General features: G+C 32.9%; 1 protein-coding gene across 4 annotated transcripts in view; it reads left to right on the forward strand.

Moving 5' to 3' along the window:
* The window catches only part of LOC133199247 (multiple epidermal growth factor-like domains protein 11), a 39,999-nt gene that overhangs the window by 19,077 nt on the left and 6,182 nt on the right, over positions 1 to 14,740 (forward strand). For all 4 annotated transcript variants that reach the window (XM_061335089.1, XM_061335091.1, XM_061335090.1 and 1 more), the window contains exons 7-20: positions 2,173 to 2,317; positions 2,529 to 2,649; positions 4,041 to 4,177; positions 4,406 to 4,548; positions 5,341 to 5,410; positions 5,703 to 5,885; positions 6,242 to 6,354; positions 6,460 to 6,623; positions 7,506 to 7,614; positions 8,515 to 8,661; positions 8,788 to 8,925; positions 9,586 to 9,717; positions 10,692 to 10,820; positions 11,029 to 11,118. In XM_061335089.1, the coding sequence (XP_061191073.1) occupies positions 2,173 to 2,317; positions 2,529 to 2,649; positions 4,041 to 4,177; positions 4,406 to 4,548; positions 5,341 to 5,410; positions 5,703 to 5,885; positions 6,242 to 6,354; positions 6,460 to 6,623; positions 7,506 to 7,614; positions 8,515 to 8,661; positions 8,788 to 8,925; positions 9,586 to 9,717; positions 10,692 to 10,820; positions 11,029 to 11,118 (1,821 nt within the window). The remainder of the gene's footprint in view (positions 1 to 2,172; positions 2,318 to 2,528; positions 2,650 to 4,040; positions 4,178 to 4,405; positions 4,549 to 5,340; positions 5,411 to 5,702; positions 5,886 to 6,241; positions 6,355 to 6,459; positions 6,624 to 7,505; positions 7,615 to 8,514; positions 8,662 to 8,787; positions 8,926 to 9,585; positions 9,718 to 10,691; positions 10,821 to 11,028; positions 11,119 to 14,740) is intronic.

Raw genomic sequence — 14,740 nt, forward strand, 5'->3', positions numbered from 1 at the left:
TTGCTATGGTAACCAAGAAGGGAAAATGTCCGATTTTGTTAATTTTATATCAATATTAAACCCTATGTGCCAGCTTTTTGCATCCAGTTAGAGATTGGGTGGCAGTCAAAATTTAAAGTCAGGTTAGTTGTTCATATTTACCAATCATAAAAGTTTTAGGAATCTACATACAAGGGTACGTATCCAAGGAAACAGAATATTTTTCAGATTTTTATGCATATTTTTCCGGCTTATTTCCATAGCAACGCTCTATTTAAATAATTGAATTTGAATTTTTTGAAATGTGAGAATTAGGGTCACATGAACATCTTTAAAAATTGATCATTTGTTATATAGAAATATGCTTTTTAAAAAGATAGGATTAAATTTAATCACTAAGAGAGTAAATTTAAAATCCTTTCTTGGTATTAAAACCATGGCAACCATTGCCAACCTATAAGAAATATCATATTTCTTCCTTGGTATATGTTACAAGGATCTTTTGTCTATTATTTGCTTGCATTTCAACCTATATTTTTTTTATTCTTAAGTGTATGACTTTATAAAATTAAATGAGCAAAATTATTACTTTTAAATACTTTGTTTCCATAGTAACGTATGTAGTAGTTGATTTACCAAACATGTTTATCATGCATTTAAGACATCAGGCCTTCAACTTTCAGAAACAATCACTGCCACTTGTTTGCTTTGCTGCAAACGTTAACTGTGGGACTCTGAACATGTTGAAAAATGCCATTTTTCAAACTTTAGGACATGTTGCCATGATAACCATGACACGTAGCAACCAATTTCTGCCTGATTTGAGTTTACGGTATCAAAGACTTTTATCATAGAGAGTTTGGAGAAATTCTGAGACTATGCGTGCCACAGCTTCTATATAAAAGTTCAAGTCGTTACAGAGAATGGCTCTTAAAAACTGCTTAGGAAAACTGTCTTCTCCTCAAGCATAGGAGACCAAAATATAACTGCTAGGGAAACTGATTACTGCTTAAAAACTGCTAAGGAAAACTGTTTACTCCAAAGGCACTAGCAGTCACAAAAGAACCGAAAAAGCCCAACTGCCTGAAACTGTTTGAAAACTGCTTAAAATTTGCAAAACTGCCAAAGAACTGCCTAATAACTGCCTATATAGGCAGTTCACTTTTCCATGGGTTTACATTCCATCCTTGGATAAAACCATCTTTTAATGTATTGTTAACTAACAAACCTATCTTGCATGATTTATCAACATGCTTATCATATTTTACCCTTTTCATATAACCTTCTGACCAGCTGCCAGGTACAATGCCACTCATGAAAGAATATCAAAAATATTAGCAAAACCAGGCATTTATTTCGCAGCTGTGTTTTTCTTAAAAATTCATTCAATATAAGGTCACCACAACATGTTTTGTTATTTTTCAATGATTTTATCTCATTTATTACTTCAGTTTCCGTAATGGCTTGGTTCAATTCAGCATTAAAATCAGATTAGGACAACGATTGACATCACCATCACAATCATCATCTAAAGCATTCATATTTTTAAAATGATCAGAGAAAGCATCAACAACAATTTTCCCAACATGTTTACTACATTTTTTTTTTTCCACTTTTGTTCATCAATGACCAAAAAGCTTTCGAATTGTGTAAATTTCTCACTTTATTTATATTTTTTTCCCTGATACTGTCTAAACTGTTTATTTATTTTTTTTATAATCTGTACTACTTTTGTAATGTCAACATTATTAAGATTCACAAACAATACCTTTGTACTTACAGCAATTAAATTTTATTAAATACATTTGCATTGCTACTCTCCACTTTTGTTTTAATAAAACAACATTTTTTTTTCAATATTTTCACTAAACTTACAAGAAGGTTCATTGATATCTGGTTTTGACATAAACGCAGTAATTAATGCAAGTCTTGCTGTTGTAAAAGTTGCCTCTCTTTTTGCCAAGTTTTTCAAGTTACCTCACTTTGATAAGGTAACACAGGAGAAAAATGTCAGACACGGTGTCTGGAGCCGAAATGTCAGCTAATCTGTAAATGTCAGAATAGTTAATTCGAGTTATCTCTCTTTGCTAAGGTTACACGAGGGAACGATGTCAGACACGGTGTCCGGAGCCAAAATGTCAGCTGTTGTGTAAATTTCAGAATAATTAATTTGAGTTATCTCTCTCTGCTAAGGTTACACGGGGGAACGATGCCAGACACGGTGCCCGGAAGGTTCCTATGGTCCTAATTGTCAGCTGATGTGTAAATGTCAAAACGGAGCCACCTGTAGCGCCACCAACGGAGCTTGTTTCTGTCCCCCTGGGTACCACGGGGGTCTGTACGTAAACTCAAGTTACTTCTAACCGATGTCGAGGAAACATTTTATTTTGCATTACTGAACAATGAGTTATTTTTTATCGTAAATTTTATAATTACATGTAGATATGCGTTATAATGTTAATCCGCTGTGGTATGCATCGTACATGTAATATGCATATCTTTTTCTTGTGTTCAACTGTAAAGATTCTGAGTATTTGATCTATTTTTAGCTGTGAATCTCACTGCCCACAAGGTTCCATGGATGCCCATTGTAATTCTACATGTCAATGTCAGAATGGCGCCGGATGTAACACAGATACCGGAAGTTGTTTATGTAAGCCCGGATGGAAGGTTAGTATATTCATGTATATTGTGCAATATGCACTATATACATAAATGTCAAAAATGAAAATCATGAACATACTGTGGATTTCAAGTAAACCAAAAGTCAGAGTGGTAAAATGAAAATGAAGACTAAAGTGGTTTTATCCAATAAAAAAAATCCTTTGCCAAAGATTATGCTTAAACTAGGTCCATAGACAAATAAGCTTCATTATTTATTTCTGTTGTTTAGGGGGACATTTTCATTATTTATTTCTGTTGTTTAGGGAGACGTCTTGTTCATTGTTTTTATTTTAGGGAGACATCTTCATTATTTATTTTTGTTGTTTAGGGAGACATCTTCATTATTTATTTTTGTTGTTTAGGGGGACATCTTCATTATTTATTTTTGTTTTTTAGGGAGACATCTTCATTATCTATTTTTTTTTAGGGAGACATCTTCATTATTTAGTTTTGTTGTTTAGGGAGACATCTTCATTATTTATTTCTGTTGTTTAGAGAGACATCTTCATTATCTATTTTTGTTGTTTAGAGAGACATCTTCATTATTTATTTTTGTTGTTTAGGGGGACATCTTTATTATTATTTCTGTTGTTTAGGGAGACATCTTCATTATCTATTTATTTTAGGGAGACATCTTCATTATTTAGTTTTGTTGTTTAGGGAGACATCTTCATTATTTATTTCTGTTGTTTAGAGAGACATCTTCATTATCTATTTTTGTTGTTTAGAGAGACATCTTCATTATTTATTTTTGTTGTTTAGGGGGACATCTTTATTATTATTTCTGTTGTTTAGGGAGACATCTTCATTATCTATTTTTGTTGTTTAGGGAGACATCTTCATTATTTAGTTTTGTTGTTTAGGGAGACATCTTCATTATTTATTTCTGTTGTTTAGAGAGACATCTTCATTATCTATTTTTGTTGTTTAGAGAGACATCTTCATTATTTATTTTTGTTGTTTAGGGGGACATCTTTATTATTATTTCTGTTGTTTAGGGAGACATCTTCATTATCTATTTATTTTAGGGAGACATCTTCATTATTTAGTTTTGTTGTTTAGAGAGACATCTTCATTATTTATTTCTGTTGTTTAGAGAGACATCTTCATTATCTATTTTTGTTGTTTAGAGAGACATCTTCATTATTTATTTTGTTTAGGGGGACATCTTTATTATTATTTCTGTTGTGTAGGGAGACATCTTCATTATCTATTTTTGTTGTTTAGGGAGACATCTTCATTATTTATTTTTGTTGTTTAGGGGGACATCTTCATTATTTATTTCTGTTGTTTAGGGAAATATCTTCATTATTTATTTTTTTTGTTTAGGGAGACATCTTCATTATTTATTTTTGTTGTTTAGGGAGACATCTTCATTATTTATTTCTGTTGTTTAGGGAGATATCTGTTCGGAGCCTTGTGAGGAGGGATACTACGGTTCTAACTGTGACCAGATCTGTAGTTGCTATAACAATGCCACCTGTGACTCCAAAACCGGAAGTTGTATCTGCGGACCCGGATATATTGGAGAAGAGTAGGTCACATGGGAGATAATTCATTCAGTGCTGGGATAAATATTCCTGAGATTGAAAAAGAAATTAAATTATGTTGAGATCCCCATTATCATCTCTCCTTTTTGAATAAGATTGTCTTTTTTCTGTATCTAGAAAGAAAAATGATAAAGAAGATATTTCGGGAAGATATTTTTCTTTTTGTAGAATATTGTACGTAAATTATTTTTTCTATTTAATTTAATACATAGTTGTACAGAAGAGTGCCCCATTGGTTCGTATGGTATGTTCTGCTCAAAACAATGTCGGTGTCAAAATGGCGGGACTTGTGATCACGTGACCGGACATTGTCGCTGCGTTCCTGGATTTGTCGGCCCCACTTGTGAAATCCGAGGTGAGTGCGCATGCCACGACATAAGGATGCCTCTTTGCTATTTCCCTTCAGAATGGAAACATTGAATCCGTACATAATTATGTACCTGATACAACTATCCCGCGTGCATAGAAATTTGTGTTTTCTTTGTTGTTTTATGGAATGATTTTGATATGATTAGGACATTTTTTTCACCTCTTTTGTGCTCTTCATCAGTGAGCGAAGTGAACAGTTATCTCTCTTTTTTTAGACAACTTTGTCTCTGTGACATTGAACGGGGAAAATGTCTTAAAGTGTGAAATTGTAAGATTAATACAGGGCAACAATGATTATATCTATATTAGTTTATGATTTGTTGCTTAATACAAATCTTGTACACTTTGACCTTGCCACGTTGATACATGTACATGTATTTCGTGTTGAACAAGAATTGAGTCGATTTGGTGTTTTCTTCCTTCTTGCTAACATGCCCAGATAATGTAACGCTATCTATTATTATACCTTACATCCATTAGCTATATTCTCTTGGTTATTGTGGAATATAAATCAAATGTTCTGTAAGACCTTCTTTCATATTCTGTATTTAATTTATTTGATAACCATAAAGATACGGGCGTTGATAAAGTTAAATGATGCATATCTTTTTTTTATTGTTAATGAATTCACAATTAAACCCTCTTCCTTCTCTTGCCGCCTTTATTTCTCCTTGTGCGTTTTTGTAATTGTTTGTTTTTGTTTTTTGTAAAATTAGCGCATTACTAGAATTTTTATTTTATACATGACTTACAAGTTACAAGTGTGTCTATGTTGTAGCTTGTGATGATTGGAAGTTTGGAAGCGACTGTAGCAAACCTTGTAACTGTAACACAACACAGTCTGACAGGTTAGTAAAGGGGGCACCTGTTTTCATCACCAGAAAGTACTGATTCATTGATACTGGGGGGGGGGGGAGGGGGGGGGGGAGAAAAGGGTCTGAAGACCAAGACAGAGTACTGTTATAACAAAATTACGTAAACAAGCAAAAAGTGTGATGAAAGACTGAATAATGGATGTTTTATACTTATTACAAAACCATATTCTAGCAGGTCGTAGGCTTTTACCGCAAGGGACCTTCTTTGTAAATTTCTTATGAAACACGGAGATCAGTCTAAATCAACAAACAAATTGTTCTGTAGCTGTCATCCGGGTACTGGAGAATGTATCTGCAGCCCAGGATATAACGGAATTGATTGCAGTGAAACATGTCCGGCGCCATTCTACGGAGACAAATGTGAAAAGCAGTGTGATTGTCAAAATGGCGCCCTCTGTCATCACGTGACCGGGGAATGTCAGTGCGCTACAGGATATATAGGAGAAAAGTAGGTCAAATACTGTCTAACTTCACAAATTATGGCTATAATAAAAATTTCAAGGGTCAGGAAATATAATTATCAGACGTGTTGAAATAAAATGTCAACAAAATTGATTTCATGCGTTTTTGATTTGCAGAAATAAAATTAAAAGGTAAAGAGGGTTTTAATGCAAAATGTACCCTTCTTGCTTTAAACAAATGCTACATGTTCTTAAAACAATAAAATGCAATAAAAGCAGACAGATGAAAACTTTTAAGAATCCCCAAGAAATGCAATAAAAGCACACATAAAATTGGTTTAGAAAAATTTGAGAATACATATGTAATCAACAAGCATGTAAATAGTGGAATTGTTTGATACAGATGCAATAAGACATGCCCAAGTGGTTGGTTTGGCAAAGACTGTACACAACCTTGTCCATGTAAAAATGGAGGAAAATGTCACTTCCAGAGCGGCAGGTGCAACTGTTCCCCAGGTGAGTAGTACGTACGATTGGGGGAGACTGTCATTTTCAGAGGGATGGGTGTAATTGTTCACCAGGTGAGTTATCCCTATCAAAAATCTGTTTTTCTTTTTTTAGGCTTCACAGGGCCACTGTGTAATGAGCTTTGTGATTCTGGTTTCCATGGTTACAATTGTACTGAGCGGTGTGATTGCCGGAATGACGCCTACTGTAACCCTAGAAACGGTCGATGTTTATGTCGTCCTGGGTATGTCGGCGACACCTGTGACACGGAATGTCAGGTAAAAGTCACACCTGTTCTTTCCCATTAAGTGGTAAAAACGACAAGCTGCATGTATTGTGAAAGTTGCAAGCTGCATGTATTGTGAAAGTTTTTTTCCCCAGTTTAATTTGAAAAAGGCCATTAGATTTGCTTCAGTTCTCTTTTAAAAATATAATTAGTATTCTAAAATATTTTATTAAGTCCCAGCAAGTTTAAAAGAAATAAGTAATTATCATATACTTAGTAGTAAATAATACCGATTCTGCACTGTGCGATACGGGTGACGTCACAATACCCTATATCAAGGACCGGTCCGAAAATCCATATCACGTATCGGACCGGCGGGCAAAAATCCATATCAAACCGGAAGTAACGTTTGTTTAAAGTTTAAAAGTTAATTACCTTGATTTTTTTTAAATATACACGTAAAATAATTCTTTACTAACATCTGTGAACTTTATTTGTTTTCAAAGACCTAAAATGTGCTTGATTAGATTTTAAAGAAAAAGGTCATAAACATGCACGAAACATTCTTCAATGATTTTATGTGAACTCGCATATTAAGTATTTTAAATATATGATAAATAGAATACTACATACTGAAATCCATATCATATGTCATATCAGCCCTGGGGCCCCATATCAGCCCTCGACCTTCGGCCCTCGGGCTGATGTGGGGCCACTCAGGCTGATATGACGTATGATATGGATTTTAGTATGTAATATTCTCTATTTATACATCAAGTAAAATTTGAAGTGAATTGATTGCAACTTTCCATTCCCCCAAAATAATTGAAGGCTCAAACTAAAGAAGTGGATGTAGTGCAATAGAGACATATAAATGTGCTACTGATTGTAGAAGTGGATGTAATACAATACTGAGCTATGTGTGTTATTGTAGATGTGGACCTTTGGTAAGGGCTGTGGACAGAGATGTGATTGTGACCCTAATAATAGTAACGGATGTGGGACGGAGAACGGTGAATGTTTCTGTCAGCCAGGCTGGTACGGTACGTGATACAAAGTAATGAAACGTACTAGTACGGTACGTGATACAAAGTAATAAAACTGTACTGGTACGGTACGTGATACAAAGTAATAAAACTGTACTGGTACGGTACGTGATACAAAGTAATAGAACTGTACTGGTACGGTACGTGATACAAAGTAATAAAACTGTACTGGTACGGTACGTGATACAAAGTAATAGAACGTACTGGTACGGTACGTGATACAAAGTAATAAAACTGTACTGGTACGGTACGTGATACAAAGTAATAAAACTGTACTGGTACGGTACGTGATACAAAGTAATAAAACTGTACTGGTACGGTACGTGATACAAAGTAATAGAACTGTACTGGTACGGTACGTGATACAAAGTAATAAAACTGTACTGGTACGGTACGTGATACAAAGTAATAGAACGTACTGGTACGGTACGTGATACAAAGTAATAAAACTGTACTGGTACGGTACGTGATACAAAGTAATAAAACTGTACTGGTACGGTACGTGATACAAAGTAATAGAACATACTGGTACGGTACGTGATACAAAGTAATAAAACTGTACTGGTACGGTACAGTCTGGTAGTGATAAAAAGTAATAAAAAGTGATGGATCTTTAGATGATACAAAGTAATAAAAGGTGTTGAAAAGTAATAAATAATGTTTGATGAATTATCAGTAAACTGAAACTTCTTTTGCAATCCATAATAATGAAACATTTTCTGGATTAATCGAATATTTAACCTAAGAGTTACATTGACTTTTTGGGGGGTGGGTAGGAATGACGGGAGTTGGTTCCAAAAAAAAAATCTTTAATAGCTCTCTGTAAAATACATTTTTTGTCGTTCAAAACGTCACTATGTTAGTTTATTTGAATCAGTTTTTTCTTTTATATATTAGGTGTGAATTGTAAGAGTAAATGTGAAAACGGAAAATGGGGAGAGAACTGTGATAAAACATGCACGTGCTACAACAAAGGGTCATGTGACCAAGAAAACGGAAGTTGTATATGCCGTCCGGGTTTCCAAGGACCCAAATGTTCGAAAGGTACACAATATTTTACCATCTACGAGAAAGAATATTATTAATAACTAATTTGAAAAAAACCCATTAAAGTGTCGAAGTTTTCATATTCAAAATTTTGATTTACATTGATGTTTCTTTTCTTTCCAGCGTGTAACGATGGTTTCTATGGAAACAGTTGTCGTTTTCAGTGTCAATGCAGGCCAAACCAGACTTGTGATCACGTGACAGGTCAATGTATTTCTACGACCTGCCCTGCCGGATATACTGGTCAGATCTGTCAATATGGTAGGTCTTACTAATTAAACGGAAAAGACATTTTATTTTATGCAAAGAAAGAAATTTTAGAAGCTAGTACATTATATATTTATTCAATTGTCTTCCAAAGGAAAACATTGAAATGACAAAAATAAAGTTGGAGGCGCTCACATTCGCCTCGGGCCGAGTAAGCACGTGTTATCATCAGCTGATGTAATGTAAGGATCGAAAAAGTAGAAAATGTTCATGTACTTTCAATAATTCACATTATAATGTAGTGTTTTCCTTGATCAAACGGCTGAACATGCCTAATCCTATGTTAGTTATGTCATATCATTCTTTCTAACATCATTCTATTGATTGGTAAGGAGTTCAAGGACAACATTGTCTTATGTTAACGTTTGGCAAATTGTGCACATATGTCTACATAAAAAAGAGATAAATCTTGCTTGAAATCAATGCTCTAGACTGATTTCTGGAAAATTGCTGTGCTTGAAATAGAACAGTCTTTGATTATAACCTTAACGTAAAATAAGCTTGTTATGAAATATGAATTCTACTTTGTTCTTAAACATCACTAATGCCAGAAGAAAAAAAACCCCACTTTTTCCTCTTTTACTTTCTATAGTACATTTTCTCGGTTTACTTTTATTTACCGTTCTCTCTAATTACCCTGTTTTTATGTTGCAGTGTGTCCTTCCGGTAGATACGGTATCCGGTGTAACGAGACCTGCCCTGATTGTCAGAACCATGGCGTCTGTCATTCGACAGATGGTTCCTGTATTTGTCAAATGGGATTCTATGGAGCAACCTGTAGCAAACGTAAGCTCAAAGAAATCTGACATACGAGATAAGGGCAAACAAATTTTTTATAATGTATTGTAATATGTAGATAAAGGAAATGGTACACAGCAAGAAAATGAGCGTTCTATTACCGTTATATTTATATGATATAGGTTGACTATCAATATATACACTATGTAGTAAAGCCTGTAATATAAACACCATTCACTTCAAATTTTTATATATACACTTCCATTTTACAACCTCAAAATATACTGTAAAATCACTTATTTTCGTGGGGTTTAATTTTCATTGTTTTTTGTGGTATGAATTGACCCATGAATTCATTTCCTCAACGAAATGTAAAATTTCAAATAAATAACTATTCAGGAATTTTTAACCCACGAAATCAAAACCCCGTGGACCAATATTTTCCCCCCGAACCTGGAAAACTTAATGCCATAAAAATGTGATTTTACAGTACACGTTCAGTATATAATCATTTAATATTTACACAATGCATATACAATCTTGATATTAACATATACACGACAATCTGAGGTACGTATTTGTACACTTTCCTTATACAAACTGTAATGTAAACACTTTCTGTATATAAGAAGAAATATACACTTTCCATTTACAAAATTTCTTAATTCTACACTATCGTTTATGAACAACTTGTGTAATACAACATTTGCATTGAGGTTATACTAAATGAACGCTTCTCATATACAATCTTTAATAAATGCTATCAATTCATCGTTTTTAATTGCTAAATATAAATATGTTCACAAACATATATTTTATACGTATAATGATTTTAATAGTTAATTATTCTACGTACATGATGTTATTAAGGTTTGGTTGTTTTACTACTATGCTATGCAGTGTGTGGATGATCAGAACGTATCAATATATCAACACACTTTGTCTAAAGAAAAGTTTCCGGTAGTAACTTTTCTTTAGACAAGGATTCTCTTTCGATAGTTTTCTTTTAATTTCACTTTCAGCCTGCCCAGATGGTTTCTATGGAACTGCATGTAAATCTAAATGTTCTTGTGAGAATGGCGCAAACTGCAGTAAAGTTGACGGAAATTGTGACTGTACTTCCGGTTTCATTGGTGTCAGCTGTTCTCAAAGTAAATAAACCTTTCAGTTTCTGTGTACGAGTTTTCTGTTAATTTCTCATGCCTTCATTTTATTATTTTCTCATGTGGCAATGTTTTGTTTATAAATAAATTATAATCCTAATTATAAATCCTTTCATCTTCTTGAAAATCCTCAATCTTTTTTAAAATTCAGGTTACCCTGAGTTTCTACAGAGTCCTTACTCATTTTCTTATTCAGGTTGTCCTGAGGGATATTTTGGAAAACACTGCAGTAACTTATGTGTCTGTAAGGGACTAGAATTTTGTCATCCGGCCTATGGATGTATAAGTAAGTACTCCATTGGTTTTATCAGTAAGTTTTCTGCAAATGGCTATATCAGCTATTTCAGTATTTATTCCATCTTTGGCTATATCAATAATTATCCCACCTAGAATTGAATAAGTAATGCATTATATGAAGATTTCAATAAGAACATTTCTACCTCTTTCATCATTACCAATAACTTTCTGCCTATGGCTTATCAGTAATTATTTCTTCTACATTTTTCTCAATAAATAAAACGCATACTGATATATCTGTTGTCCACAAGACAACTATAAATAAATATTCCTTCTACTATTATATCAGTGAGAATTCTGTCATTTGTTAATCAGTAATTATCCTGTGACTCACAACTCCATGACGGTAGTCAGCTTGACTTTCAGTTGATTTTTTTTATTGAAATAATTTAATTCATCTATATTGTGATATTTGTGCTCTTACTATCTTCCTTCTTTCTCTCTATTCACTTTTAAGTTTCAACATGAGCTCCGATTGTTTGTTTCCATGGTGGGTATCAACTCTTAAACGTCTTGTAATTATTCTAAATGGTTAAAATTATTTCAGTGAACTGCCAAGGTTTAGGTGATATTGCAAAGCGCAAGGATGTTTTTAATTACTTAAGAGCCTTAAAATATAATATTTATTGTTTACAAGATGCACACTTTTCATGTGATGTTGAAAACGAAGTAAGAAATTTGTGGGGATACCAGTGTTTTTTCAGCTCATACTCCACAAACTCTAGGGGAGTGGCAATTCTAGTTAACAATAACTTTGATTTTAAACCTCTTTCAGAAAAGGGTGATGTTGATGGGAATTATATTTTACTTAAAGCTTATGTAGAGGGCCATGAAGTATTGATATGTAATATTTATGGTCCAAATAATGACACACCACTTTTCTTTGAAAACTTACAAAAATATATTGATGATATGCAGTGTAGTAATATTATTTTGTGTGGCGATTTCAACGTAGTTTTAAATCCTGACTTGGACTATTATAACTACAAATCTATAAATAATCCAAAGGCAAGAGAAAAAGTTTTGGAAATAATAGAAAATAATGGTTATGTTGACCCTTTCAGACAGCTGCATGAAAATGAGCGTAGATATTCATGGAGAAGGAAAACTCCATTGAAGCAAAGCCGTCTAGATTTCTTTTTAATATCTGAAACCCTCTTGTCATGAATAGAAAAGTGCACTATAGACGCTAGTTATAGATCAGACCACTCCATAATATCCTTATCAAAAGCTTTTAATGAATTTAAGAAAGGTAGGGGGTTATGGAAGTTTAATAATTCTTTACTTCATGACGAAAATTATCTAGATTGTATTAAAAATGTTATTTTAGAGGTTAAGAAACAATACGCAATCCCAGTGTATAACTTTGACAACATAGATAATATTCCAGACACAAATATTTCTTTCACTGTTAATGATCAGCTATTTTTAGAAACTCTGCTTTTAGAAATAAGAGGTAAGACTATTTCGTATGCATCATATATCAAAAAGGAAAGAGAAAACAAGGAGAGAGATTTAATAGAAAGTATTAAATTGTTGGAAGAAAATGTGAAAATAATATTGATGAATTATATAGTAAAAAACAAGAATTAGAGAACATTAGAAAACATAAATTGCAAGGTACTTATATCAGAAGTAGAGCAAAATGGGTTGAGGAAGGTGAAAAACCATCACACTATTTTTGCACATTAGAATCTAGAAATTTTACTCGTAAAATTATACCTAGATTGGAGGATAATTATGGTAATGTTATTTATGACCAATCAGAAGTCTTAAAGGAAACAAAATTATTTTATGAACAACTATATAAAAAAGTGCAGTCAACCCAAATACTGATTTATTTAATGAGTTAAATAATGAAGAAATACCAAAGCTTTCAAATAAAGAAGCAGAATCTATTGAAGGTGAAATTACTATGGAAGAAGCCTCGGATACACTTTACAGAATGAAATTTAATAAATCCCCAGGGTCCGATGGTTTTTCTGCTGAGCTTTTTAAGATGTTTTGGAGATATATTGGTTCTTTTGTAGTTAGATCTATTAATTACAGTTATAAGAGTGAGAGTCGCTCTATCACACAAAGACATGGGATTATTACACTTTTACCAAAAGGTGATAAGCCAAGACAATACTTAAAGAATTGGAGACCAATCACTTTGTTAAATACCATCTACAAAATTGCATCTGGCACTATTGCAAATAGACTAAAAAGATAACTTGACCAAATTATCAACCAAGATCAATCAGGTTTTATCTCTAATAGATATATAGGTGAAAATACAAGGTTAATATATGATATAATGCATTATACGGAAGAAGAAAATATACCTGGGTTGTTATTACTTATTGATTTTAAAAAAGCCTTTGATACTTTGTCATGGAATTTTATTCAAGGAGCACTTAAATTTTTCGACTTTGGCCCCTCAATTAGGAATTGGGTATCGCTTTTTAATACAGACATTACATCTGCAATAAACCAAGGTGTTAATCTCTCTGATAGAATTAACATCCAGCGGGGTTGCAGACAGGGAGACTCATTGTCCCCTTATATATTCATTATATGTGCAGAAATATTAGCAATCCAAATTAGATTAAACAAAAATATTAAAGGTATAACTGTGAACAATGTTGAAAAAAAGATTTCTCAATTAGCTGATGACACTTCTCTTATTCTTGATGGCAGTAAAGAATCCCTTACAGAAACATTGGAAACACTAAAGAGTTTTTCAGAAATATCTGGATTACACATTAATTATGCCAAAACTTGTATAGTGTGGATAGGCTTCAAAAAGTTTAGCAATGAAATCTTACTGCCAAATTACAATCTTAACTGGGGAACTACCAGATTTACTCTTCTAGGAATACATTTTGATGTGGAACTGGATAAGTTACAACAATTAAATTATGATCCTAAGCTAGTACAGATTAAATCAACACTTAAACAATGGGGAAAAAGGTATCTAACTCCAGTAGGGAAAATTACAGTCATTAAGACATTAGTTTTACCTTTACTTAATCACATTTTAATGTCAATCCCAAACCCCTCTGAATCATACTGTAAAGAATTACAAAAAACGTTCTTCTCATTTTTATGGAATAATTCAATTCACAGGGTTAAAAAAGAAGTTATTGTTAAAAACTATGAAGATGGGGGATTGAAAATGTTAAACCTTAAGTCTTTTATATCTTCTTTGAAATTATTTTGGATAAGACATCTCATTTTTACAAATAGGGGCATGGAACACCTCATCCCAAATTTCAACTTAGAGAAATTTATAAACTGTGGGACTGATTATGTCACAACTTTTCTGAAAACTTTGAAAAATAAATTTTGGATAGATGTTTTCAAATCCTGGTTAATATTACAAAATCATGAGAAAACATCTGAGGTTACTGGTGACTCGCCTTTATTTTATAATCCAATGATTCATATTGGGAGAAAGCCTTTTTATAATAAAGAAATGTTTAACAGCAACATTAGACGAATTAATGATATCATTAATGAAGATGGCTCACTCTTACGTTTTGAATATTTTTGTAATACCCATCCAAAAATAAAGATTAATTTTTTAGAATATAGTAGTATTATTCATGCTACTAAATTTTGGATAA

The sequence above is a fragment of the Saccostrea echinata genome, unplaced genomic scaffold (assembly GCF_033153115.1).
Source record: "Saccostrea echinata isolate AGI-Se365-2 ecotype Australia unplaced genomic scaffold, CSIRO_AGI_Sech_v1 ptg000033l, whole genome shotgun sequence".
In the NCBI taxonomy this organism is placed as follows: Eukaryota; Metazoa; Mollusca; class Bivalvia; order Ostreida; family Ostreidae; genus Saccostrea; species Saccostrea echinata.